This window comes from Takifugu rubripes, chromosome 2 (assembly GCF_901000725.2).
Source record: "Takifugu rubripes chromosome 2, fTakRub1.2, whole genome shotgun sequence".
Lineage (NCBI taxonomy): Eukaryota > Metazoa > Chordata > Actinopteri > Tetraodontiformes > Tetraodontidae > Takifugu > Takifugu rubripes.
The window spans coordinates 1,685,798-1,713,462 of NC_042286.1; the positions used below are offsets into that span (position 1 = coordinate 1,685,798).

Below are 27,665 nucleotides of genomic sequence, written 5' to 3' on the forward strand. Positions count from 1 at the left end.
TTCTCAACCTCGCGCACCAGCTCAGGCTTCTTTCCCACCAAAGAGGTGACATTCCATGTCCCTTGAGCCAGTTTATGCAGCCGTGGATCAGACCACCAAGGTCCCTGCCTTTGGCCGCTACCCAACACACAATGCACCCGACCCCCTTGGCACCTCCTGCAGGTGGTGAGCCCACGGGAAGAGGGTCCCATGTTGCCTCTTCGGGCTGTGCCTGGCCGGACTCCATGGCCAGAGGTCCGGGCACCAGGCACTCGCCAACGTGCCCCACCCCCAGGCCAGGAGGGGGCCCCGGTGACCCGCATCCGGGCAATGGAAACTTGGCACCAATGTTGTTTATCATCATTAGGGGGTCATGGGCTATGCTTGGTCTGATCCCTCACCTTAATTGTAATTAGGTGGTCAAAAACAAATGCTCATCCACTGCATTGTGTGCATTCTGGAGATGCTATTCAAGCTGTTACTCAAGCTTTTCAAACAAATGCACTAACTGGTTCATACTGGAGGTAATAAAATATGGTGATTTAAACACTGTTTTACAGTATCTTATACTGTAGCTGTATTTTTTCAATAAAATATTTAACTGAAAATACAAATTCTTTGATTATCATATTTCAAACAACTAGATACTAGAACTGGACCTATGACAGTTGTAAAGTGAGTTGCCTGATTCCATGAACTGTACAATTGTTTTATTGTCATATATCACCTGGATGATAGATATCGTACATATAAAGACTATATATATAATCAAAAAAACTACACATACAGGTGGGTGAACATATACAAATGCCTTAAGAATGCAAATTTCAATTTTACGCCACAAAAATTCACACCAAAATCTGATACGTAAGGTGATGGTGATGCTGTGTGCGGATGATGGAGATGAAGGTGAGCTGCAGCAAACCAAAGCCATCCATCCAGGGAAATCGATAGTGCACAATAAAGGCTTCGGGCTTTGTGCACGAATAGCACACAAGCAGACACACACACAGAAAGAGAAACAGAGAGAGGGAGAGAGAGCGAGAGCGACAGAGAGAGAATGCCAGACGAAGAAAAAGGGAGCGACAAAGAGAGAAGGCAACACAGAGCGAGAGAGAGAGAGAGAGAGAGAGAGAGAGAGAGAGAATGGAAGTTGTGAAAGAAACACCATGGATTTAAAGAGGGTAGAGCCCTGCTCTAACCACACACGCGTGCATGCAAACACACACACACACAGACACACACAGTAGGACAGAAACACAATCATCATACTGTAGACTTCTGAAAAAATAATAAATTAATCAAGAAATTATTTCCCTTTGAATCACAGACTGCTTCTGTTCCCCCAGCATCACTTACCAGGCAATATTGCTGTGGCTGCTATTCTCTAGGTGGCAAAGCAGCTCCAGTGTTTGGGGGTTGTGAACAGAGTCTTCAGGTGATTCATTGTTTCCTGTTTCCCAATCACAGGGCATTCGCCATACAGATGCGCAGGATACAACCCTGCTGTCACTGGCTGTAAAAGGACTCACATCAGAAACAGTCACTCTGTGGGGTTGCATGTACAGTATATTTCTGCTATTAATGTGGTAAGATGGAAGGACTTTTCTCAAAATCAAGATCACAAATGAGTCGTTTTGGTATGTTAACCATACAGCCACAACAGTAAATGGGAACAGTGTACGGGAGAGACAGAGAGACTAATAACTATATTTTCTGAAGTATTGAGAATTTGTGAGCAGACACCAGGCAAGGAAACACTGGCTAAGCTCATTTGTCAAACTGAAAAGCACCATGGTGCGAGAGCACAGTCTTTTGAGTATTTTTAGACAACTGTGCACTTGGAGTAAGTGGGCGATCAGTCATCTTGAACTAAAGCCTTTTTTACTTGCACACCATTATGCAAGCAGTAGACAACACTATATGAGACCTGTGTATTGTACATGTATATACCTTTGGTTTAGCAAGCTGTACAGTGGAAATTATGTCAATTGCCAAATAGGTTCTTTTTTTCTTACCTCATTCCTTCCTTTTTTTTTTTTTTAAATACATTTTCTAAAATTTTCTAAAATTCTGGACTTGAGCTGTCCTTGTGAGGTACTGCGTGTAGATTGATGAGCCACTTTATGTGTGTATTGTCTTTGTGTTTATAGTTGTGTTTTTACAAAGCCATGTATGTTCACTATGGAGCTTTACAGTAGGCTTTAATCCGCTTATTTTCATTGTAGGTTGTGAAGGACAGATACCTGCATCAGCTTTAGTGAAAAAGAAAATAGGAATTGACACTGCAAATAACTTGAGAAATTAAGGCCCGATGCTTACAGAAATTAATTATTTGGTACCGGGCCACACCGAGTCTGAGTCAGAACAATATTTTATTTTGAAAAATGACCAAATGATCTCTATTACATCCATCTATAACTTACTCTTGAAGCATGTCAAGATGCTTGTCTCATATGACACATGTAACACATGACTGATGTTTGTCTCGGTCATGTGGCACATTTACAATAATATTCAACTCACAACCTAGCAAAATGAGCCAAAAACAGATGTATTTGGAAAGGCCCGGTGAGGAGGCAGAAGAAGAGCCTATGACCACTAACAAAAAGAGAGCTGCATTTACTTAAAATGAGGATTTATCATGGCAGGTGATTCCCACGCACCAAGCCTGCACTTTTCAATATGTGGCGACAGGGTCTTTGAAGCCTTCAAAATTGCCTCTCCACTTGGAGACCAAGCACCCTGCATTACAAAAGAAGCCTTTTGAAAGAAAAAAAGTGGGAACATGAAGAACAGAGCCAATTACTCAGGGCCTCCACATCAACAAATCAAAGTGCACTAAGAGCGTCCTACTTGGTGGCTAAACGTGTTGCGAAGGCTATGAAGCCATTCACTATTGGTGAAGAATTGATCCTTCCTGCAACTGCAGACATTTGATGTAAACATTTTGGAGACTGCAGTTAAAAAATAGCACAGGTGCCTCTGTTGGCTAGCACCATCACTCGGCCCATTCAAATAAAATTACGGAGTCGACTGGACATAAGCAATGCACTTGCTTGTCTCCCATTACCCCTAGATGGGACCATTGACTTAGGGTTACGGTGATTTGTATTTTTATATAGAAGAAAATATTTATCATCAAATATTTTTGATCACGATGTTTTGAATGGAGTATCTACTGTACATACATTTCCTACTTCTCATTTATACATAAATCAAAGATTAAAAATTCCACTTGTGTCAGGGAGGTTCAGATAAATTTCATATACAGCATTTGGCATAAGGAAGCTTATCACACTCTTACTAATTAAACAGTCATGGCAGAACACCATAAACGTAAATCTAGTCATTGGCCTAGCCTCTAATAAAAGAAAGATTTTGTTCTTCATGTTCTAAACATGAGGAATTGTGTAAAATCTTACTTAGATTTCTACAATTTGGCAGCACTATCTAGTACAGCTAACCTGTTCCAAAGAAATAGAACAGGTAAGTTGCACATAACCATAAAAGCTACAGCACCACTCTTTCCCCTGACACCTCATGTCAACACATTATTATTGATTACCTCAGCAGTGGGAGCTGATATTAAATATGCTTTGTTTTTTTTTAATTTACTGCCTCGGGGCTTTAGATGGCAAAGGCAGAGATTGGCATTTTAAATAGACAGAATTGTAGGACTCACTTTTGTTATAGCAGGTGGTCAGGACACTTTTATCTGCAGGACAGGCTGCAATGTGCCATATCTCCCCAGACTGGTGTAGAAGGACATTCTTATTTATGATGTTATTCTCATCATCGAACTCTATGATGTGAATCTGAAGGAAAAGAAAAAGCAGAGACAAGGAGAGATGCATTAGGATAAAGCTTAACTTAAAACAACAGTACATATCGATATATAGTCTCTACTGTATATACTGGTAGATGTGTGTCTGCATCAGTGGCAGCTGGTGAAAAACATTTTTGATGAGGCTGATGTGTATTTATTGATGTGAAGGAATTTTAGTTGGGGGTAGTTTATATAATTCATATTTCATGTACGCACACATTAAAATGATATTTATAACTGAATTTGTAAAAATATAAATATTTTTCCCCTTGTTATGAGGGAGGTCGGTGACCCAGTGGCCCCATGTTCTGCCACTGGGATGTATATAGAAATATGACTTATGCTACTTTGCTTTTGTCTTAATTCTGTTCTTCCCTCACCACTGTGCACAGAGGCAAGCTCAAGCTGCATGGAACCAAAATCCACTCTAAAGTGATGATAATAACGTGTAAACCTGAACTTCACTGAAACAATGTGGTGCCACCCCAACTGTGCATTTTATTTTTATGCCGAAGCAGTGAACTGATAGTAAAAGTCAGCTGATACAGAGTCAGACAGATCATAATGATTTGTAGCTAGAATTAAGTATTAAATGTCTTGCCCATATTTGAAATCAAATGTATTACATCTCTTGTAGGTATATATTAAATTTCAATATGTTAAAACTATCCAAAATTGTTTTAACTCATTCCTAAAATTATTATTAGAAACAACAAGGCTGCAATCTATTAAGAATGCTTTAGTTTTACACTTTTTCAAATTCCGTTTGAGTGGCAACTTTAAATTCAACTCTACAGTCTTATTAAAATGACCACAGATCCATTCATTTTTGTAAACACTGTAATATCAACATAGAAAATCTGTTCTTTCCTAGCTGTTAATTGAAAATTAGAGAAATACTGGGAAGAGTGTAATAGTTTTGCCACCACAGTCAGTCTAAAGCATGATGGTATTGCACATACAGAGCACATTTAAAATACTGCACACATACTTTTCAAACACCTATGCTTCTTTATGACATCGGTCAGATGTGGTGTCAGGGTTAAGTTGTACATAATAGCACATTCAACAGCTCAGTAAAGAGAGCGGACTCTTTTCACAACATGGAAAATTATTCTGAGGATCCTTGATTGAAAGTGGTTCATCACTTACAATGCAGCAAAACACTGTGGGTCTCAAGGTTTGCTCAGAAAAGTAATGGTGGTTTATTCCATAAGGGAGACATTTACAGCACCTTGGGGAACAATTAATGGTGTCACCGTGTCAATAACTATGCACATCCGCTCCTTTCGAAATATGACTTTTACAGGTTAAGCAAGGGGATGAAAGGAGGAGGTGTGAAGAGAAAGGAAAACCTAAGCATCTAATGACCTTGGGTAGGCCTGCATTAGAACAAAATGTATTATGCAAAGGTTTAGTTTTATGGTGGTGGAAGCGGTGCTTCCAAATAAATTCAGGGCAGTAGGACAGGGTAATTGGAGGGCTCAGTAATAGGGTCCCACTGAATTAAGTAAGGTGTAGGATAAGTCCTAGCCCTTCTCCCCCAGGTGATTTATTCCTTTTTCTTAGTCCCAGAGAGTGACTCATAGCCTTCAGCCACTTGGGCAACCTGCCCGGCACTTTTAATTATGTGTGATGGTAAGAGGAAGTGAAGCATTGTGAAAGAGAAAAGGGGACTGGTAAAGGGGGGTGAGAGAGGAATAAAGCCAAGCTGGCTCATGGTCCCCACTTTAGGGGCCTCTCTGCTAAAGCTCTTTAGCAGCAAAGATGACAGTAAGCAGAGTGGAGGAGTACAGCGAGGGGGTGAGAGGTGCCAAGCTCAACAGCTTTAGCTCGTTAGCAGCTTTAAATGCCATACCATCAAGCCCTCCGATTTGTCATTCCAGGTATTGGTCTCTAAGGGATTAGAGAGGTGCTGTGCAAGTTAAAAGGGACATTTCTACCCAGCATTATGCTTAATGGGAGGTGGAGAGGCCAGTGGGTTTACAGGTACAGTACAGGCTATCAGAGCTGAAATGCCAATATTTTTTGAAGACCAAGAAGGCAAAAAAGCATTTTTCTCCTTGCAAACTTAGGCAAAGTCAGCTAAACAATGCTGGGAACATTTCAAATCAATGTCCACAATTGAGAAATTGCAATGCTAATGGGAAAAAAAAATGGTGGGACACCTTTTTTGATCACTGTCAAAAAGTGCAATAGAGCGAAGATGCTTCTTGGTTTAGAAGTGAATGTCAAGCAAATTCAATTGTCACTCTTATTATATGGAATAACCAAGAGAATCTTCACTGACATTCAAATCAGGTTAATAATAGAGAATGTTGAATAGAGATGTATAATACTCTCCATCAGGGTTTTTATTATTGAATTGCAGGTAGTATTTGTTAGAAAAACATATGTCACATATCTAATACATTTAAATTAAAACAAAAGCCTATACTGTATATGTAACAGTGAGTATTTTTGTTGGACTTTTGCACAAAATATGATAGACATGATCTAGCAATCTAGCTCTAGTAGTCGTGGTAATCTTAGTGGGTGGATAAGGAGAATCTAAAGGGGATATTTTTGCTGTTGTTAGGACAAAGCTGCCACCTGCTCTCAAATAAAAAAATGTCTTCCACTACTAATAACTAAGTCACTGCTTTCTTAGTGGAACATTTTGAGAACGTGTTTTTTTTCTGAACTATTCTTCAGTCATAGTATTTGGATTAAATCCGGTACCCTCCCTGCAAAGGAAAGTAAATAAATGAACCAAAAATCCACAGATTATGATGTACTGTCACAACTCTCAACAAGCAACTCTCAGCAAGCAACAACCCCTGGCTTGAACTTCAAATAATTTTCCTAGGCTGGCAGAAAATCCACTCGCCCTTCCCTCTGTCTCTCTCTGAGACCTAATTATTTCTCTTCCTCCTGTTTCCAACCAACTGTTTCTGTGATGTGTCTCTGTAATGACCTATGCAAGATCTTATTAGCATGACTGGCGGCACACATCTGTATTGTTGGATTTGAAGAGAGGATTGAGGACTGAAGACCATCTCTTCTACCTGTGACAATGGTCCAAATCTATATCCATCCTGATTAAAACATTTAAGGGAGTTGGACAATAGATTTTTACAGAATTAAACAGAATTTAACATTTATGTATCTTCCTGGAAAAAACTAATCATGATTTCTGATAATGTAGAATTTTGAGTTTAATAGTATAACAACACTATCATAAATCATTAGATTTATCAATTAAAATAAAATATCAAAAATTAAAATATCATGTTTTTTTCTTCCCAACAGTGGTAAATATACATTTAAAAAAATCACTGTGGTCTGGTTAGTCATGGACATGCAGTATAACCTGGTATATTGCCACAAAGAATTTATTTAGGTGATGCACATAATGAACTAATGTAACAATAAAGGTTATTCAGCCATGTACATTACATGCATTTAAATATCAAGTTATAATCAAGTCTTAAAAGTCAAAGTGAATAAAGATTTTTCCAGACTAATGTCAAAATGCATGACAATTGACCCTCTTAAAATTTTACTTTTAAAAAAGTGCGCCCAATTTGTGTGACTATTCTCATAATTATTCAGGTGTTGTCAATGTAACTCAACTACTTAAGGCTTCAGAAACAGCTTACTCACAATTATTTTACAATTAAATGAACAGTCCAATAAAAGAAGCTTATCCCAGCTCCCTTCAGATAAACTGGAACAAGTCACCATCTCATCGCAGACAAGCATTCACACTGTCATTCACACCTTTGGTCAGTTTAAACTGTACTGTGTCCAGTCGAATCGCACTGAGCAGGTGCTAGAGGAAAAGCACCATTAGAGTAGCCACCAGAAGCATGTCTTTAGATATTGGGAGAAAGTCAGAGTACCTGGTTCGAACCCGTACAAAAACAAGGAGAAGGTGCAGACAGGCACAGAAAAGGTAATACCCCCAGTTGATTTGGACCTAGAACCTTCATACTCTACCACCGTGCAGTGGTTAACATTGTCACCATTTCATATTCAGAGTAACGGGCATATTTTTAAAAAAAGTAGATGTAATCTTTGAAGCTAACTCCCAACTTGCTATCTGGTATTTCTACACTTTTTTCTGCAACACAGCCTAAATCTATGTCTTTATATACAACCTAGCCTAATTAACTAATAAATTAACAATAAGATTCATGACTATTTTCTGAGAAAGTTCTACAATATCATATACTTGGCATCTTACTTGCATTTTGTTTTGGACTTTGAATCTTACACATTTCAAGCTTTGACTGTGCAAACTTAAATTTAGCATCAATTTCACACAACACATCACTATTCCCTTGTAGCTCTTTATCTGACAGCAACATTTCAGACAAGACTTGCACAAAAGGCATTTTGGCATTTAAATGCACAAGATTGCATTTAAAAATACAGGCAAAAACTTGGAATTGCCAGTAAAAGCGTGCCTGTTGCATGCTCCTGTACATTCTTTTGATATCCATTTGTTCATACCTGGTTGTCAAATTTCAGCGACTGTGTGCCCACAAGGAAACGAATAGCATCCGTTTCACCTGTCTGAGAAGTGAGTGCTCTCGCCTAAAAAAACACAAAACGCAGGTTTGCGACAACATGAACATTTTGAATAGACAATAGCACTACCAAACACAGTGCTGTGCAGACACGATAAGTCACAAAGTAGAATCATTCAAACTGCAAATGTTACAATTATAGCAGATGTAAACTGGTCATTTCCAGAGCCAATGTAGCTTTTAACTTTAGATTTACAGTTAAACTGCAGTGCAACTGGAATGTTACCGGAGCCGTACCTGGAATTCGAGACCATATATAACAGGAGCGTCATCCTCCATTTCCCAGATTCGTTCTGCGTTTTCTATTCTTTACAAAAATAAAACAGTCTGATGAGACCAGAAGCTTCGCTTCCGCGTTTGGAGAATTGGCAAACGCGAAGTTTGCGACTACAGTACGCAAAGGTAGCAATTCAGTGTTGGTGCGTATCTATTTAGTGCGTAGACTATTCGAGAATACTAAAAGAGCCCTAGAATATGAGGTTTGTCCACTTTCGAACACCGTACATGTACAGCTGAGCGCGCCCACTTCCGTTGTATCTGTTAGCTCCTGCAAAGGTTAAAAACGCAATACATTGTATTTTAGCTTCTGTTTCATGTATGTTGCTGCAATATAGATATTACAGCTAGAATAAATTCTTGGCTAGGTGCAGAACGAGCCTTGCAGTAAACTGTTGTTATTGAAATTTGCTCTCGCATTTGTTCTGGTAAATCATAATACGGTAGCTAATGTAGCATTAGCTAGATACCCTGTAATGTATGATATATCGTGGATTTTTCTTTTTGATTATTTTATGAATAAAAGCACCAATCCTTTTTCACTATGTACGTGTTGATGTGCTTTACCACTTGACATCACAGTAACAAAACGGACTGTATGCTTAGGTATCATGATCTAGACTACCCGGCAACGTAGCTTAAGCAAATCTCTGTGGCTTTCGGTCAAAATATACTTTAATGTTAAATTTCCATTTGCCATGTTTAGATTTCAAGAGGATGGAGAGTGAGGAGACTTCTGCTCAGCGGCCAGTCAGCTTGGATATATCGGTGGAAAAAGTAAACCAAAGGGAGCCTGAGCCCATTGCCACTCAAACTCTATCCTCGGATGTTGTTCAAGAAGAGAGCATCGATGTTGGTGGTGAATACACCACTCCACAGGACAGCAGCGCCACTCCTTCAGAGAGCCTGATAGACAAGCTCAATGACAACATGATGGAGAGCGTCATCATTTCTGACTCGCCAAATAACAGTGAAGAGGATGATGTAGCTCCTATTGACAATTTCTTTGATGCAGGGGAAGAGGAAAATTCAACTGACCGTACAGGTGAAGGAGAGGAACAGTGTGTGAGGCAGAACACAAATGATTTTCAAGTACCAGCCGAGGAACATGGGAATGTTGGTCTTGATGTGAAAGTAGAAGATCCCCTGCAGCAGACTAATATCCCCATGCCAGTCACAGCTTGTGCTCCTACTGATGTTGAAAGACAGATCTCCTCGGATGTTATTAGTGAGCCACAGGAAAAAAACACTAATCCAAAAGGTGAGCCTGTACCTGTATGCACCATATTCAGCCAGGGTGCACAACCAAAATCTCTGATGCCTGATGGATTCCAGCCTACCCTCATAAAGTCCCCTAGTCTCAGCATGGGAAGTGGTGGGGGAAGCACTGAGGTAGTGTCTCTCGGCAAAATGACAACCCCTCTCGTTTGCCAGCCGAGCCCCAGTCTCAGTAAATTTTTTACAGATAATGAACAGGCAAATCCAGGTTCAGACTTCTTTGATTCCTTTACAGCACCATCCTCTTTCATCTCAGTTTCAAACCCAAATGCTGAGTTGCCTTCTGGACCCAGCCCAACACCTATAGTTTTCACCAATGAGTGCCAGCTCTCTTCCACACCTACTTCGGTCTGCACTCCTGAAGGAATTACGTACAGTTCTACTGTCACAAATTCCGTCTCCAATCCACCACATATGTTATCTCCTGTATTCCAATCTCAAGCTGAACCCTTTGCCACAGCCCCTCAGCCACAGCCTTTTAACCAGCTTCAGGCTGTATTTTTAGCCAGTGATGACCCGTTTGCAAAGGCATTGAACCTGAGTGAAGTGGATCGGCGTCATGATGCCTGGCTACCCTCTGAGGAAACCAAAAAAGTGTTGATAGAGGTGGCAACCCAACGTTACAATCCAGCATTTGTGGACACCAGCAAGCTTACCATGCCAGGACTCAAGTTTGACAACCTACAGGTAAGACAGTGAATAACTGAATAACTTTCTTAATAGTATGTTGTGTAAATAAATTTACCATTTTTATTGTTTAGACTTTCCATGTACCTCTTTACTTGTCACAGTTTGGCAGTAATTTTATTCCTTTTTGTCTACAAGGGAATCTTATAGCAAATATATAGCAGATATAGCAACACCACATTTAAATCCTTAATTTATTTATAAAGGAATAAAGGTGTGAATTCATTTCTTATTTATTGGGAAGCAGAAATAATTTGAAAAGGAAATCAATAAGGAAATTGATACAAACACAAGTATATTTAGTTTAAAATCCTAATGTAATTAATTTTACAAGAAAGGAGAAATAGAGAAGGTGGTCCAAATGAATATTAATTTTATAAAATGGAATCAGTTATCTGCATTCATTAAAATATGAAGCTTTACTCTTGATGTATGTTTCCGTGTAGGGGGATGCTGTGAAAGACCTAATGCTTCGACTCCTCGGAGAACAGACGGCAATGAAGCGTCAGGTTCTCACTGCCAATGCTGTAGAACAGTCCTTCACAGGCCTCAAACAGCTCATTGTGAGTAATTTGTGCACAGACAGAAACAAATTAACCCTTTACTGCGAACCTCTATTAGTGTGTGTGTCTGTACTAACTGGATTGTCAATTTTCATTTCTGGAAAATTATATTTATCTAGGATATGATGGATGGAGTCTGTATATTTCATTTAATTAAGAGCTTTAAATAATGTGAATAACAATGGAAATTAATTTATTTTAGCATATGAACCATTACAAGTCTTCCCCCTTGGCTGTGATCTTGACTATTCATTCAGTACTCATGATTCACTTCAGTTTTCTGCCCCACATATGATTCTGAGAGACAGTTGTGTTCTATAGCATATGCAAAGCAGAAGACAACATGATGGAAGGTGGAGACGAGGGACAGAGCAGAGATATTTTTCTCCTGCTGTACTCATGTATTATGCATACTACTGCTCTGCATATTTCAAGGGCCTTCTGGACATTTATATATACAAACACAAGATGGAGCTTTCAGCTAGCAGTCGACTGTATTTTATGGTTGAGGTGAGCATGCATGTCTGTGAAGATCATACACCATCTGGTAAATGTGGTGGTTGGCTCCCCTGTGCAAGAGGCAAAAGAAAAGAGTCAGACAGAGAGGTCATGCCGATCTACAGGAAGGGTGTGCGAGAGAGAAACGCAAAGCAATTACACAAATGAGACAGAGGCCCAAGTGGGCTTCACCAAAGTTCCCTTTGTTTATTCTTGTCAGGAAAAAACTTTCCTCAAAGGAGGATCGGGGATCAAATTCAATACTGTAATGATGTATTAGTGATATCACTGTTCCCATGGTTGGTGTGAATAACACCAGGAAAATGGTCTTGGAGGGAAACCTTCTCTTAAGTTCTCCAGAGGTGTCTTGGTCCTTTCATTGTGTTTTCATAAATGCCATTCAGATGTGAGCTTTTCTTTTAAGAAAGCTTGCTATCTAGAAGTTTCAGGTGTGTGTTTCTCATACATCCTTGTCTTGGTGGCATATCACTGACAGACGTCAAGCTTTGATATCCTTCTATCAATATATCCACTATGACAGAAAACCATTAAAGCTATTGTGAGATTGTTGAATAAGAGAGAAGGATAATATGCAATTTGCAACATAAACACACCCAAGAATCTGCAAAATGTGGTGACATGGGCATTTGAACTGTAGCTTGTTGCGATATGATATTTGTAGGGATGTCTGTATGATCGTGTTAACGTTCAGTTAATAGATGTGTGTTGTCCTTAATTAAAATAGTGTGTTCACAATCCACAATGAAAAATATGTATATATACAGGTTAGGGTTATTTTTTTCATGTCATAACCACATTTTGCTGTTCGTTGTAATCAGCGATCCCCTGAAATCTTTCTTTGGACTTTGGTAAAGCTCACTGACAGTTTAATCTGTCATGTGCCATAAGCTCGCAGCATGAGTCATACTGCAGAAGCAGATTTTAAATGCACACAGGCCGTTTCTTCATACACACATAACCTAGGCACAAATGCAATGTGAAAAGATTAATACAAGACAAGAATACTGCCCCATCTTGTAATTGACAAATTTCTGCCTTTTTGACTCAGGTTTTTACTTTGTTGCCAGAGCGTACCCATCAGTAATGTGACAAATTAAGTAACTGTAAGCTTCTTATTATGAGGGTGTAAAAGGTGTGTGTGTGCGTGCGTGCGTGCGTGCGTGCGTGCGTGCGTGCGTGCGTGCGTGTGAAGCCCCTTTCACACTGCCTGAAAATAGCGTGTTCTCTCGACACTGTGTTGTGGCATTTCGTCCAAAATGACCCTTCCATTAACCCGGGAAATTAGCGGGACGGCCCGGGTCGCCTTTCATACTTTCATATTGCCCAATGACATTGATGTACCTGAAGGACACGTCCTGATTTTGTCACTGGACATCCTATCAACAGAGCCTGATCTCCACCAGACAGATATTTGAGCCTTGTTTTTTTTCAGTCAGACAAATTAAATAGAAGAGCATAAAAGTACGTCATGCTCAGGAAATCCCAACAACCAAGGATCATTTATATATCTACAGCTTCAGTAGATATGTCACAGCTGTCTTATCAATCATGGCAGCGCATTGACAAGATCACAAGATCCATGAGCTGCTCAGCTTCCGTGGAGAAGAGATTCAGCTGAAGATTTGGGGCTCTGTGGGGAGCACAGTTATTTATGGCAATAATGGTATAACAGTAATCAAGACACCTTCCATTGCTGGGATAATTCCTGCAAAGATCCAACTACTGTATCACACAATGTCATTGCTGCAACCTTTAGCTTGCATTATCATAACATTTTTACATAGTTGCCATCCATTTCAAGTGGTATTGTGGTGACTTTAGTGACGCTAAGGTCATTGAGTTCATTGCTTTTGAAGTTTTTGAAGCAAAATCTTTGTTGGATGAATGTTCATGAATACTTTCTTCCTCCTTGGGCTTTGCTACCAGTTAATGGTTCATATGATGTATAAATGTGTAAAACAACATTACAATGTAATTGTGTGTGTGTGTGTATATATATATATATATATATATATATATACACACACACACACACACACACACACATAACCTCCTCCCTTGGCAGAGGTCAAAATGGGATACTGGGTCCTGCCAGGTACAAATGTGCTTTCACTAATGAAAATGATATCCCAGGTAAAAGTGTTGTCTACCTTCAGGACAGAAAACCTAGCTGGATCCCCACTCTCTAGGAATAGCTATGGACACCCCCTATCAAAGGAAAGTGAAATAAGACGAAACCCCTGAACACCATCTTCAGTGATGTCTCAGAGGACAAAGGAAGTGGGCTATGCTGTTATTATTCACAACCATCCCATCAAAAGATATCCAGCAGTCCACAAGTCAATCAGTGGTTGATGTTACCCAGAGGAACATCACTTAGAAGTTAGATGTGGAGTGGAACTATCTCAGGGAGTGTCGTATAAAGTTACCATATAAGCCTTGAGCTAAAATGATGCCTTTTAAGAGTTTGATATGCCAATGTGTGTTTGAAAATCTCTGAGTGACTCGGTTTGAACGATCTAGCTGTTGCCCGTGGGAGACAAAATGGCTGCTGTGTGACGTTCAGAAGTACAAGAGGCCATTTTCCCTCTTTAGGTCACTCATCTGTCACGTTTTTAAAATATCGCCATGCTATCTACAGACACATATCTGAGATATTATTTCAAATCTGAAAGCTGTAAAGTTCCGTGGAATCTCTCTGCTTCAGTCTAAACTGGTGCAAGGGAGACCACTTATGATTGATTACTCAAGAAAAGATTCAACTTAATTAGATTGAACAATATTTTAAGCATATTGTGAAAGGCTGCAAATGTTTTATTCATGTCATGATTGTATTCTATATGTATTTAGTGAGTAAAGTAAGGAAGTAAGTCAAGTAGTGGTAGTACGTGAGGTAAATACAATAATAATTTTCACCTTGATTTCACTTATCCAAATATTAGAACCAGTAGAATGTGCTGATTATTTCGTACAGGTATAACTAAAACTGTGTGCAGCAGGAATACAGCTTCATTACATATGGGCAGAGAATACTAAAAGAGGTGTAAAGTAAGGAGAAATCGCTGTTTAAAAAAAAAGGAAATAAAAAAGAAGGGATGAGCGAAGATTCGAAAAAACCATTGCTCCCTTTTCCCCCCCCCCACTAATTAAAAACCCTCCCTGGCTGTGATAGATGGCACTGGTCTTCACTGAGCTGGCCAAGTCATGTGTGTTGATAGGGTGACAGTCCAGCCGTAACCACATCTGCCTCCCTTCTTGTACAATCTAGCGTCTCTGTCTGTGTGTGTGTCTGTGTGTTATTATACTTGCATACTGAGCACCAACTAGGAGGTGAGGACATTTGGCAGGTCCTCAAAACTTCAGACTGTTTGAGGGTTAAGACGTGGTTTTAAGGTTGGGATCAGAATCAGGGTAGGGTAAGTGTCAGGGTTAGATATTTAGTTAGGCTTAGGGAAGGGATGTTTGAAAGCTCAGATTTGCCATCAAAATAAAAATGATTTCAGAAATGCTGTCTGAATCATGAATTATGTATTTGTGCAATTTGAAACCTTATGCATGGGCAAATTAATTTCAGCTTCACAAAAGTACTAAATATATGTTAAAAATGGTGCTTGCTTTTTAAGACAATAGGGATTGGCTATTGGATTGATTTATATGTTGCTTTATTGTGTAGTAAGAGCTACACCCAGGATAATTAGCTGAATTAGTAAACCCTTGTATATAGTCACTTTTTATGTGTAATTAAAGTATTGGAATTGGGTTTTTACCACACCCTCATTATAATCATGTGTTGTCATGGAGCTGGTTTTCAGTATGGTTTGCAATGCAGCAATATTTAATGAAGGGATTCAGTTCAAATGCATTTATTGTGTTTGTTACACTCACTTTACATAAACACACTCACTTTACATAAACCCAAAATCTGACTACTGAGGGAGGAGCATTGGGAAGGACAAACTTTGTTTTATTTGGAAGAAACCGTGAGCAGGACAAGGTCAATATGAGGGCGGGTGGGATGAGCACTCTGCTCATGTCAAGCAGTTGAGTAATGACCAGTAAAACAGAAGCATGGCTACAGTAGGTGTTTCCTAAGGTACTAGTAATTTAAGCCTGTGTCTTTTCTCACATGCAGAGCAGCAAGAATTGGCGGGCCGCGGTGGATCTGACAGGACGGCTGCTCACCGCTCACGGACAGGGATATGGAAAGGTTGGCCAACCAACATCCCACACCACTGAATCACTACAGGTGTGTCTAATATGGGTTGTGTTTTTGTTTTGTTGTTTTAATTTCATGAAGAGTAGTATTTGTAGCAACAATTGAACAATTAAATTGAATGACTCGGTGATTTGACAGTGACGGTTTAGTTTTTCCATAACAACTTTTCTACACACTTTTAGATGAGACTCAAATAAACGTTGCTGAAAATAAAAGGATTTAAAATTGATACAATATAAGGATTTACAGATGTTTTATGTACCTCCAAGAAAACTGACTACAAGACATAGCAAAAGGAGTGGAACAAAATATTTTGATGTGTTCTTTGTATGTCCATGTATTTATTCCAGCTCTGGTTTGTACGTCTGGCACTCCTCACCAAACTGAATCTCTTCCAAAATGCTGAGTTGGAGTTTGAGCCTTTTGGCCAGCTAGATCAGCCAGACCTCTACTATGAGTTCTTCCCTACTGTTTACCCTGGTAGACGAGGTATGTATATTCACACTCACACACACAAAGAATGTACAGTATAAAGCCAGTATAAATATCAGAATATTATTATAGATTCCTATGTAACATGTCTCAGTGTATGCAGTGTATCCTGAGCAAGATACTGACCCACAATTGTGTTGTGTTAGATGTATGACTGTGCATGATTGGTTAGTCCCAATGAGCAGCTGAGCAGGTGACTTAGTCTGCCACCAGCATATGAGTATGAGAGTAAATGGGTGAATGGAGACATGAAATTTAAGCTGCAGTGAGTGATAACTAGCAAAGCATCATGTAAATATGGATCAACCATCAGAATGAAGCTGAAAATCCCCACACTCCAAGTTTCTGGTCTCCACACATTTTTATTTAGGATACGCAGGCAAAACACTACAGTCCTATTAATTATTCAAAGAAAAGTTCCATCCAAGAGCTGCATTTATTTTTTTAGCTGCATCTTCAATAAGCTCCAACAACTCTACTTGTCTCAAGTATTTTTTTGTTCCCCCCTCTTTCGACTGCATGAATCTGCTCTCTAATGTATTCCCATTACTTTGGATCTGCCACATGCCTTAGGCAACCGCACTGAAGGCAGCAGCACCATAGCTGATCGCACACAGCTTACACGCGTATGGCAGCAAAACAAAAACACACTTGAAGCTACACCACATAACCTTTAAAGGAGAGCTCCGATTGGCTTTTTATTGCTCAGTTTAAACGTTTTGCCCTGCTAGGTGGTCTGAGATAATTTGGCATTAGCTCTTACTGCTGTAGCGCAAGTCGCATATCTATTTTATGACAGTCTTTTAAATGGTTGAATGGTCTATGAAAAATAAATCTTTTCTAGAATTCCATGTTTTCTTATTGCCAAGCTTAAAATGGTTTTATGAATGTCACTTTGTCATACGTTTATTTTTTCAGAATAAATACCAAAACATGCATATTTTAGGGAATGTATGCTAAAACAATTGGGTGGTGGTGGAAGTTCCAGTATTGAAAATGATTCTACAAGTGATTCTATAAGTTCTACAATGCTTAGAATATTATTTTCTTCCTGTCATCAAAATTGACCGGTAGACAAGAGTTGACATTAGGGATACATCTCAATGAGCTTTTTTACCGTTTCACCATTTTAAATATTTAAAAGAGGTGGCGGATTGTCCTGCCAAATGAACAGTTTGTATATCATTGCTTGAAGAATACAGTGTTTTTTTATTTGTAAAGTCCTCATTTCAGTTCTTGGCACCTCTGGTTTCCTCTCAGCTTTGCCATGATGGTTGACACCTGAGGGACTGCTCCCCTTTAAATGTGGCTGCTTAAGAAGCCATCAGCTCTCTGATATGGTTACCTGGCTGGTTTTGAGTTTGTTTGGCGCATCGGCTTAGCTCATCCTACTTCTGAGTGCTGTAGGTTCCCTCCAATAAAATTGTCCCCCATTTTGTCACAGCCAGGTGTATTCCAGGAGGAACAAAATATTGTGGAGACCACATAAGATGTTTCAAAACAAAAAGACACGTTTATTCGGTGGAGCCAACAGCACCCAGAACAGCTAACACATGACACATGGTGTTGTCTTCGCCCATCTTATTCAATGTGTGACGTGTTGCATGTTACCTGAATTACTGTTGCCTTTCTATCATCTTGAACCAGCCTGCCCATTCTCCCCAATCCTATCATCTAGCTCAGCTCAGTTGGCCTTCCACATAAGAATTTCTCATAGTCACGCAGGAATTTCATCAGAGTATTTGAAGTACCGGTAGTAATATTAGCAATATTTTGATTTATGTTTGTTTTCCTTAACCCATCTCACACCTGACAGTGAATAGATTGCTTCATAATGAATGTAATTTCATACTTTTTTAACCTTATGTAAAGGTTTCTGTGTTTGTAAAACCAAAAAGGTAAAATTTGCCATTGTCCAAATATGAATGGGCGTAATATTAACATGAAAAATCGGGCTAAAGTTTATTTATTTATTGAATAATATGGCCGTCCCTAAAGCTAAACAAATAATCCTAACCCAACAATACTGTAATATCCATTATACACATTACATTGATTTTTTTTTAATGAAAAGAACTAATATCAGCATTGATTCACCTGTTGGCGAATCTTTCTTGATCCCTAGACCACCATCAAGTTGGGCATCACCATTAAGGATCATTAATTGAACCTTTTGGCCGCTTAAGAAAACACAATGTCTGGCAGTCAAATGCATCTTATCACTCCAGAGAGCATCATCCTCTCAGTGAAGCACGATGGTGGGGCATCATGCTGTGGGGATGTTTTTCAGCAGCAAGGACTAAAAATTCTTCTGAATTCAGTGAAAATGGACGTGCTAAATACAGGAACACTCTTGAGTTTGCCAGTGATTTCAAACCGGGATAAGAGTTCACCTTCCAGAGGTGTGAGGTGAATACTGTAATATAGGTGAAACACTTTGTGGTAATTTACTGATTTCCAGTAAATCACAATATTTGCTGTCACCTGGTTCTGTTTGAGTTTCAAATGGTGATATACAAGATGGCAGAAACAGCAGCAGAGATGGCACAGTGATCTGATCTGATAATAGTGAGAGAGCGTGATTAAAGCTTGAGGATTCGTGTGTGTGTGTGTGTGTGTGTATTGCAAGCGCGCATGTGTGCACGCCTACCTCTGTCTGACAGTATGGTGAATGATGCACAGACTGAGGAGTGACGCAGACAAATGACTGGAACTGTGCAGAGAGAAGGCAAGATAAGAGGTTTTAATAAGCAGCCATATGTAGCTCTATGCCATCTGTAGGTTCCTGCCTTCAGGGCTGTGTGCAGTCTGTGTGGGTAGATGGGTTTATATTCTCATCTCGTGCTCTCTCTCTGCCGCCCTGCCTCCCTGCCTCCCTGCCTCCCTGCTCTTCCTCCCCATCTCTCCTGTCCTCACCCCACCCTGTTTCTTATTTCCCCGTCTATCCCTCCCTTCTGTCCAGGCTCCATGGTGCCATTCTCCATGCGGCTGCTGCATGCCGAGCTTCCCCAATACCTGGCCAAGACCCAAGAGGCTCTGGACCGCCTGCACAGTCTCAGATCTGTCTGCCTTGCTGTTAGTACACGCGAGCATCATCGCCCATGATAATCATTAAAATATGCACACTCTGTACAGCTCACACAATAAAGCTACACACCCACAGAAAAGCACATTAGCCATAAATCCTTAAGTGCAACTGCGTAAACAGCCAAGTGTAGAACAATTTTGAAATTAATATGCAATTTATAACAATCTAATGTCGTCAATGCTGATAAAGAAATATGTCCCCACCCTGACAGATTCTTGACAACTTGGACAACGGTATGGCTGAGGATGGCAGCATGATCACACTAACGCAGGAGAATAAGCTTGGTAAACACACGTTTGCTGTGACAAACATCACTGTCTTTGGATGAAATACACTGCAACGTTTAAGGTCATAATACAATGGGCAATGACCAATCAGCACAATCACTGAGTAGATATATCACCAAGGAGACAGACATTACTAATTAGCTAGCAGCTAACAATCATATTCACTCTATGTGGTATAAGGGATCGCTAGTGACACTTAGCTGAATGAAAATTGGTGTGATACTTACTGATCCTAAGAATAGAGACATCATGTAATGCACTACTAGCGTTTAGTTTTATCAATGTCAATAATTAGAAGATATTAGCTAATGTAATTTTATATTAATGCTCATCTTTAACATAAAAGCTGTTGAAAAACAAATCAATATAGATCAATCACCCAATCTATTCATCTGCACAGGTATGGCAGGTACTGTCAATTAAAATTCACTCATTTGAGTGGACACAACTGCAAGCTGCTATAAATTGTAATTATATGCTAAATGTTCACTTCCTATCACTTTGACAATCATTTTTTATTCAAACCATGTATTCAGATAATCTAGGGTGGTAAAGGAAGAGCTGTCATATGGTGAAATTGCATAAACACACTTAGACAGTAATTTACAATTATAAAAATGAATCTATGTTGGAGTTTACATCTCCTCTGCTAAGATGTTCCCTTCTGAAAGCACTTCAGTGGTTCTGCCCTCTGTCTCTCCTCTATCTGCCCACACAGACAGTCGTCAGTCAAGTCAATAACACAAGGCCTTGCCTTCACACATAAAACCCCAACTGAGTGATTTGCTCTCCTACCCAACAAACGGGAACATGGGCACAGCATTGAATGCTATTAGGCATGCTCAGAGGCTACCGCAGAGCAAAATGTCTAATGAAAATCTGTAAACCAGAGTGTACTGCAGTGTCTTCCCTGGTACTATATTGCCTTAAAATCAACCCACATCCGAGTGTGTGACTTAGAACAGAGAATAATAACCCTATAAACATCTCTGGCTTCCTCTCTGTCTGCTTCAGCATCTCTAAATCTATGGAGGTCTCGTCTCAGTCGGGTCATGTACTCAATGGCCAACTGTCTCCTGCTTATGAAGGTATGATGAAGTGAATGTGTTCCTCTGTGTTCTGTCTGGACGCCTTTGCAGTGTTGTGTGCGTGTATGATTCATGCCTGATGCCAGGCTGGTGGAGGATTCACAGTGAAATCCCTCTAGAATCACCGCTAATTGCATTTGTGGTTGGTGAAAGAGGAGAGCAAGTGCACAAATGGGGGATGGAAATAAAATCTGGAGAGCCCCACAGTGCCACCTAGCGGTGTGAAGTGGCATTACATGATTGTATAGGCTTGGACTCAATTTCAATGGAGCCACTATTGTTGGTTGAATTTTATATTGTTTTTTATAATGTGTACTTTTGTTAGGTTTGGTTGACTTATACAACATGAAGTGTGTAACATTACCCTATACCTTAGTTTTAGTTTTAATATATTTTGTCTCTATTACCCAATTCTTTGCATAATGCGATATTGATGATACTATATATAAATAATCAAATGAAGATAGACATTTTTCACTCAAAAGATTTCCTGTTTTTTCAGTAATAGCATATGAATTATATATGCAGTCTTTTGCTTCCTAAATGGTTTTTGAGGTCTTTTTACTCCTATATTTCAATTAGTTCATTTGAAGTGACCTTCACTATAGGTTTATTTACATATTTATTGTTTCCATATCAATACAGTGCTATAGAATATTGGACACACTAATTTGAGTTGTTTACTGTAGTTAAGTATTGTATTGTCCTGTTGTGTGTTAAGTGTTTCAATAACTGTTCCACTCTTTTTAAAAAAAATGGTTTATGTACACTTCCTGTACTTTGACCAGACTTACTCTGTGTAAACACACACACACACAAACCTCCATCATTACACTCAGCTGTCCAGTCACCCTGTGTGCAGGGCAGCAGTAATGAGTGAAGGTGGGAGAACTGTCAGATCACCCTGCTAATACTCCATATGTTTGATTAATGGTGCCTCTTTTTCCATGACTCAACGTCACCTTGTGTTTACCTCACTTACCCTGCACTCTACAGACTTCTGCATTCCCTTCAGTTGCAGTCAGTTCATTGCCCTTTGTTTTGTAGTACTGACCTTTTCCCCCTTGATTCTGGTTTATAGGACTATGTCCTGGCTGTGGAGACCTACCACTCCATCATCCAGTATGAGCCCCAGCAGAGGGTACAGGTGCTGAGTGGAATAGGGCGCATCTTCTTGCAGGTCAGTTTTATTTATCTGTGCAACAGGCAAATTGTAATCCCTCTCATATACATGGTGCAAACATGTGACATCACATTTTGTGGTCTTGTTTCCAGGACCCTTTTATCAGTGCACGTTGATGTTTATTTCCTGTCCATCTTTTCTGTTTTGCTGTCATAGACGAATGAGGTCTGTGAGGAGGGAGAGACCGATGTGCAGGAAATAGGGTCATCTAAGGGCTTTTGTTTATTATTGTCCATTTTATAGTTCCCATAAAAGACAAGAAAAGGTTACCAGAAGCATCTCGGTCTCTTTCTTGCATCATCGAAAAATAATTGTGTTGAGTTACACCCACTTTTGCTGTGAAAACAGCCCTGAGCTGGTATTTAGCACCAAAATGTTCGCAGCAGTTTCTTTATGTCCTGTCATTTGCCAGGCCGCGTCTTCATGGGGCTGCACCCTAATTGGTCTGCCGCCATGCATTCCAACACAACACACAGTTGTGTACTGCATTCTGACTCCTTTCAGTCACAAGCAGCATTCATTTCCTTAACAATTAGCACTACACTACCCAATCGGTTGGATCAGATCACCTGGGCCAACCTTGGCTTCCCCATTCATCACCGAGCCTTGGCTGCCACAACCCTCTCGCCGCTTCACCCATTTCTCTCTTGGATCACATCTGTGAGATGTGAGGCGACTGCAGGCCAGAAAAGCCCCACAAAATATGCAATCTTAGTGGAGTTTTGGCCGAGTGGTTTCGAGATGCTGTGGCCATCACTCCTGATGCCACATTTTCTGAATTTGTCTGAACTGATGCATGTAGTAATGTAAATAATTTTCTTCTAGCATTTTTCTTTTTTAAAGGACATTGTTAAATATAAAGGCAAAGATCAGGGACAAATGGGGCATAATTTGCAAACTTTACATGCATTTGTGCTGTCCAGTCACTATATGTGGACTGAGCTTTGTTCTTTCATCTGCTGATGGTATGAATTTGTTTCCTTAGAGTAATCTGTTGTTGTATTGTTCTTGATCAGATTGGGGATATTAAAACAGCAGAGAGGTACTTCCAGGATGTGGAGAAAGCGTGTCAGATGAAAGGGAATGAGCCCCCAGACCACATGTGTGTGCTAATGAACAGGTGGGTCTTTTCTTCCTCCTCCAGATCATTTTTCAGTTTACACTGTTTTTCAGTGTCACTTTTCCGTCACAGCTGATTAATTTGGTTTCCTTTTCTTTTCCTCTTTTTTAACTGGACTAATGTGGATCCTATAAAACAAATGTGACCTGCCGTTAAAAAGTAAATCAATTGGGCAAAATACAAACAATTGCTTGAAACTTATGTATATTACATACATGTTTCTGCAAATATAATGTGAAGGATTTAATGATTGTTTTTCTTGTTGCAGTTGACCATGACTTATTGGTAACGGATGGATAAAATATTGATTTGTATTGCTGAGTGGAGCATGCTATTTTCAGTTTATTATGATCCCAACAATGAGATTGAACTGTACATCCACAAATACTTCAGAGTGAATAAAATAGCAAAAATGTCCATCTTGCTGTTTTATTACCCAAACTGTCACATTGCACTAATCTGTGGCCAGACAACAAGTACAACAGGGTTTTAACACACTTAATACCAACATATTATATTGGTCAGTGTATTGTTAACATGTTTTTTGGGTTTTTTTTCAGGGCTTTTGTCTACCTCTGTCAGAACAACTATGTCGAAGCACACGCATCCTTCATTGAGGTCCTAAAAATTGACCCCAAAAACCCTGTGGTAAGTGGTCAGCTGACTTATCCTGGATTATAGCATTGCTATTTGAGCTTGTGAGTCACATGGCATGATGGGTGCATCCATTCCCCTTATCAATAGCAGCTCACTTCCATACTTGGAAATTTAGACTGTTTTTAGTCACAATTATAGTTCTTTAATAGTTTTCCACTATCACTATTCTGAGTATAGTCATCTTGCAGTATTTATACCCTCCTGCTGTGTGTTCTTAGGCCAACAACAACGCTGCCGTGTGTCTGCTATATCTCGGCCATCTGAAGGAGTCCTTGGGCCAGCTGGAAGGCCTGGTCCAACAGGACCCTTCCCTCTATCTCCACGAGAGTGTCCTCTTCAACCTAACCACTATGTATGAGCTGGAATCATCTCGCAGCACCCAGAAAAAACAGGCTCTGTTGGAAGCAGTAGCCTGTAGAGAAGGGGACAGTTTCAACACACAATGCCTAAAACTGGTGTGAAATTGTTGCACTGACAGGAAGCCTAACCCCAAGAGGAAAATACAGTGTGTAAAAGACCACATAAAAAAAGTGCTGTAACAGGAGCACCAACAACAGAGGGTTGATTGGTTTCCCCAGCAGATTAATCTAATAGATCCAACATTTTTCCACATTTTAAAATGTTTATGGAAGACTGAACCCACTGGCCCATTACAGTACCAAACCCCAGATTTATTTACAAGCTCAGTACAGAAGACAGATTTTGTCAGAGCAGAAAACAGCACTCAAAGAATGTCTGTTAGACAGTTCCATTTTTTTCCCATGTTGGCATTTTTGTAAATTTACAATCTTGTGATTTAGACAAGATGCTACTCTCTTAGTGATTAATATGCTATCACAATGTTAGCCTGTCATATGAAGAGGGAAATCATCATCTCCATGGAGTAATTACAACTTTACAATAAGGATCATGTGACCACTGGGTCAAAAAGTGAGCTATGTTTGCCACCACCTCGTTTATTTTTTTTTTATCAAATCATACATTGATGAAAAAGTATCTTTTCTCAGCTACTTTTAAATCATAGAACATTGATTTATCACATGCACCAGTTGGCACACCTTTTCCTTCTTGCTTTCAGTCTTTTTTTCCCCAGGGCTAAAGGGCATTCCATATGTGTTTACATTTCTTTGTTAATCATATTTATGCATTATGAAAAATAAATTGTTTTATGTAAGACTAAGCATTTCTGAAAATGACATGTGGCTTGGATTAGAAATACAATGACAGGGTTTGTTCTGTAAAAGGCTGTTGGCACATCACTGTAATTACAAACATCTGAAGTAAATAAGGCACGGCTATCTGACAAACCTGAATATATACTTTTGTTTTGAAGTAGCATATAATATGTTGACATTTTATGTGAACGGTGACATCTGATTTAAAATGTAGTGTAAAATACAACCGTATGTCCACTTCATAGCAATGTAAAATATAGTTACGTGTCTAAACTCTTTTTCCTGGAAATCATCTCCATGTAACTTCTAGAGTTCTTTTTATCTGAAAGTGAAGTTCACTGCTGTCAAAAATCCACAGGAATCACAAGACAGCACCAGCTCTATCTTTTCTGTTCTCATGGGAAGTCAACTTGTGATCTGCAGCGGCGCCCCGGGATCACTACAGAGAAGCCACATACTTCTGACGAATTTCAAAGTGGTCGGCTGGACGGTTGTGGGCTTTCCAGACTGGTTCCCCTACAAACAGCCTCATGGCTTTGGTGTAGTTCTGCAAAAGACATCTTTCATCACTAACTATATCTGGAAGCTCAGTGTGCAAGATGCTCAGTAAACCAGCAACTACTTATAATTATATTATCACATGACACCATGGGATAATTTAGTGTGCTGAAAAAATGTCATGAAGAAAGAACATACACTCTCATCCACTGTGAAGCGATGGTAGATGCCGGCTGGCAATGTGATCATATCCCCCTTATTCATGGCAATGCGTATCCACAGGTCCTCCTTGTCCCTGATGTCAAAGTAGGCTTTCCCATCAAGGATGTAGCGGATCTCGTCATCCAAATGTAAATGCTCATCAAAGAACATCTTTAACTGTGAGGCACAAGTCAAGTAAAACCATCAAGTTTTTCTACTTTACTACGTACAAATCACATGAAAGTGAATTTAGGTGAAAGTGCTTCACAGACCTTTTCTTCATAGTTGGGCAACGTTTCCTTCTGTATGGTAATAATGTCCATGTAAGAGTAGCCTTGGTCATTCCGGATTTTCTCCAGCTCTGGATCTGAATCATAGATATCAGCGTTCAACTGCAAGAACAGGAAACATAATCACATCTGTTCTAACACAAATATGTTTAGTTCAGTTGTGTGTACCAGATAATGATGCAAAAAGTATAGCTCTATCAAAAATTTTGCATCGACTTTTAGTGTATGAAGTATGGTTTAGACAATGATGTTAAGCGAAATAAACACTACTGAAACACTCAATATGGGTGGTGCTTTCATTATTCCGTTTCAAAATAAAACCACAAAGTCGAAAATTGGTTATTTTCTAAATTTTCATTTCCATAAAATAAAAACGTTTTGTCGTTATTTTGTAATACACCTTTGTTCCGTTCTGTCCTGGTATTTAAAGAAAAGAAAAAAAGATTTTTGATTTTTCAGATTTTATTTTGAAACAATACTGAACGCACCAACCATTCACGGTTTGATTTTGTTGCGCATAAACGACTTTGGTGTTTTTGTTTGTACATCATTTTTAGTCGCTGCCAAAGTTAACAGCAAACATAAACCTATAAGCTTTTATATATAAGTTATACAAGTGGTTTAAAACTTTAATGTCAGCCTAACGTAACGGTAAGCAGCTTATCGGGTTACCTTCCAGTAAAACACGCCCAGCGTCTTTAACTGTTCCAGTGAGACAGCCCGGTTCGGGTTCTGTCTGTGAGGTTTTCTTTGGTCTTCCTCGCTATCGTCCAAATACCAGGCTTCTAACTCCATGGCCAGATATTTGTTTAGTTCCAGCAGTGGATCTCGACTCACTTCCTGTATAGGATCGACGTCATTCTTCTACAAAATTGGAACGACGTTAAAAAATGAGTTCCCAGTAGAACACTGCCACCTAGTGATTTGGAGTGTTTATTGAATTAAGGGTCAATACACTGTATTGTACACTGTAAACTGGAGTTGAACTTTGGGATAGTTTTAATAAATTCATTTGGAAACTTGTTATTAAGGATCGCGAAATGGTCAAAGTCCAGCGGATTAAAACCTAATTGTTATTTGTAGTGTTATATTAGTGGGGTATATACGATGAATAAGGTGCAGTGGGTGAGGACCCTATTGTGGTTATTATTGTTGTTGTTGTCTTTTAGAGGTTTTATTTAGGTAAGAATGAAAAGAACAATGGTGGTGGACAAAAAGTTGTACGCATATTTATCCCACCAAAATTTACAAAAAAGTCAAGGCAGCCTTAATCAGCACCTTCAATCTCCAATCTTGGACTCATGGGTTGTGTTCAATGAAAACATACAATTTTTGTGCAGCTTTCATTTAGTCAGACTATGTCTGTCTGTTGTTATGACCAAGATGAAGAGTTTATGGAGAAAGCCAAAAGTAATGCAGAAGCGTTCATCGTTTGCTTTTGTTGTTTTTTTGTTTTGTTTTTTTCTTACAACTGTATTTTCCTTTGAGGTCAATTCACAAATGATGTTGGTCACATGTTCAGAGAGGAGACTTTGTTTTGTAGATAGCAGAAGAAACCACAGAATGGAAGGAGGTTACAGATACAGTAATGACAAATTCAGTCAGGTATGAAAGATAATATCCAGTATCTTGGAAGAAATAAAGATGGGAAAAAAATTAAATGCA

At 39.4% G+C, this 27,665-nt stretch overlaps 3 protein-coding genes across 4 annotated transcripts in view; 1 reads left to right on the plus strand and 2 right to left on the minus strand.

The window, feature by feature from the left end:
- eipr1 (EARP complex and GARP complex interacting protein 1) overlaps positions 1-8,781 on the minus strand; it is a 33,229-nt gene extending 24,448 nt beyond the window's left edge. The window contains exons 1-4 of the mRNA XM_003962275.3: positions 8,620-8,781; positions 8,306-8,389; positions 3,665-3,797; positions 1,339-1,495 (exon numbers count right to left, since the gene is read on the minus strand). Coding sequence (XP_003962324.2) covers positions 1,339-1,495; positions 3,665-3,797; positions 8,306-8,389; positions 8,620-8,661 — 416 coding nt within the window. The 5' untranslated portion in view covers positions 8,662-8,781. The remainder of the gene's footprint in view (positions 1-1,338; positions 1,496-3,664; positions 3,798-8,305; positions 8,390-8,619) is intronic.
- A 91-nt stretch (positions 8,782-8,872) lies between these two features.
- trappc12 (trafficking protein particle complex subunit 12) lies at positions 8,873-25,284 on the plus strand. 2 transcript variants are annotated; one of them, XM_011614124.2, is made up of 12 exons: positions 8,873-8,937; positions 9,365-10,623; positions 11,070-11,186; positions 15,838-15,951; positions 16,272-16,410; positions 19,376-19,488; positions 19,713-19,785; positions 20,803-20,876; positions 21,958-22,056; positions 23,076-23,179; positions 23,740-23,827; positions 24,055-25,284. In XM_011614124.2, the coding sequence occupies exons 2-12, from the start codon at positions 9,376-9,378 to the stop codon at positions 24,295-24,297; spliced, it is 2,412 nt and encodes an 803-aa protein (XP_011612426.2). In that variant the 5' UTR covers positions 8,873-8,937; positions 9,365-9,375; the 3' UTR covers positions 24,298-25,284. The 2 variants fall into 2 exon arrangements, with proteins under 2 accessions (XP_011612426.2, XP_011612432.2); XM_011614130.2 differs by lacking the exon at positions 8,873-8,937 and adding an exon at positions 8,957-9,264 and having other exon boundaries at positions 24,055-24,297.
- On the minus strand, positions 24,487-26,845 carry adi1 (acireductone dioxygenase 1). The gene is made up of 4 exons (XM_003962276.3): positions 26,673-26,845; positions 25,983-26,102; positions 25,708-25,887; positions 24,487-25,558 (listed from the first exon to the last, which is right to left on the minus strand). Exons 1-4 carry the CDS (start codon positions 26,793-26,795, stop codon positions 25,451-25,453), a joined length of 531 nt encoding a protein of 176 aa, XP_003962325.1. The 5' UTR covers positions 26,796-26,845; the 3' UTR covers positions 24,487-25,450.
- Positions 26,846-27,665: the final 820 nt, after the last annotated feature.

Bases quoted from the DNA above. Each gene is read 5' to 3' on its own strand.
- trappc12 (XM_011614124.2), top strand. From the start codon at position 9,376: ATGGAGAGTGAGGAGACTTCTGCTCAGCGGCCAGTCAGCTTGGATATA. The intron at 19,786-20,802 runs GTAAACACACGT...TGTCTGCTTCAG, and splicing joins AACGCAGGAGAATAAGCTTG to CATCTCTAAATCTATGGAGG. The intron at 23,828-24,054 runs GTAAGTGGTCAG...GTGTGTTCTTAG, and splicing joins TTGACCCCAAAAACCCTGTG to GCCAACAACAACGCTGCCGT.
- adi1 (XM_003962276.3), bottom strand. From the start codon at position 26,795: ATGGAGTTAGAAGCCTGGTATTTGGACGATAGCGAGGAAGACCAAAGA. The intron at 25,888-25,982 runs GTCTGTGAAGCA...TGTGCCTCACAG, and splicing joins TGCCCAACTATGAAGAAAAG to TTAAAGATGTTCTTTGATGA. The intron at 25,559-25,707 runs GTATGTTCTTTC...TGTCTTTTGCAG, and splicing joins GCTTCACAGTGGATGAGAGT to AACTACACCAAAGCCATGAG.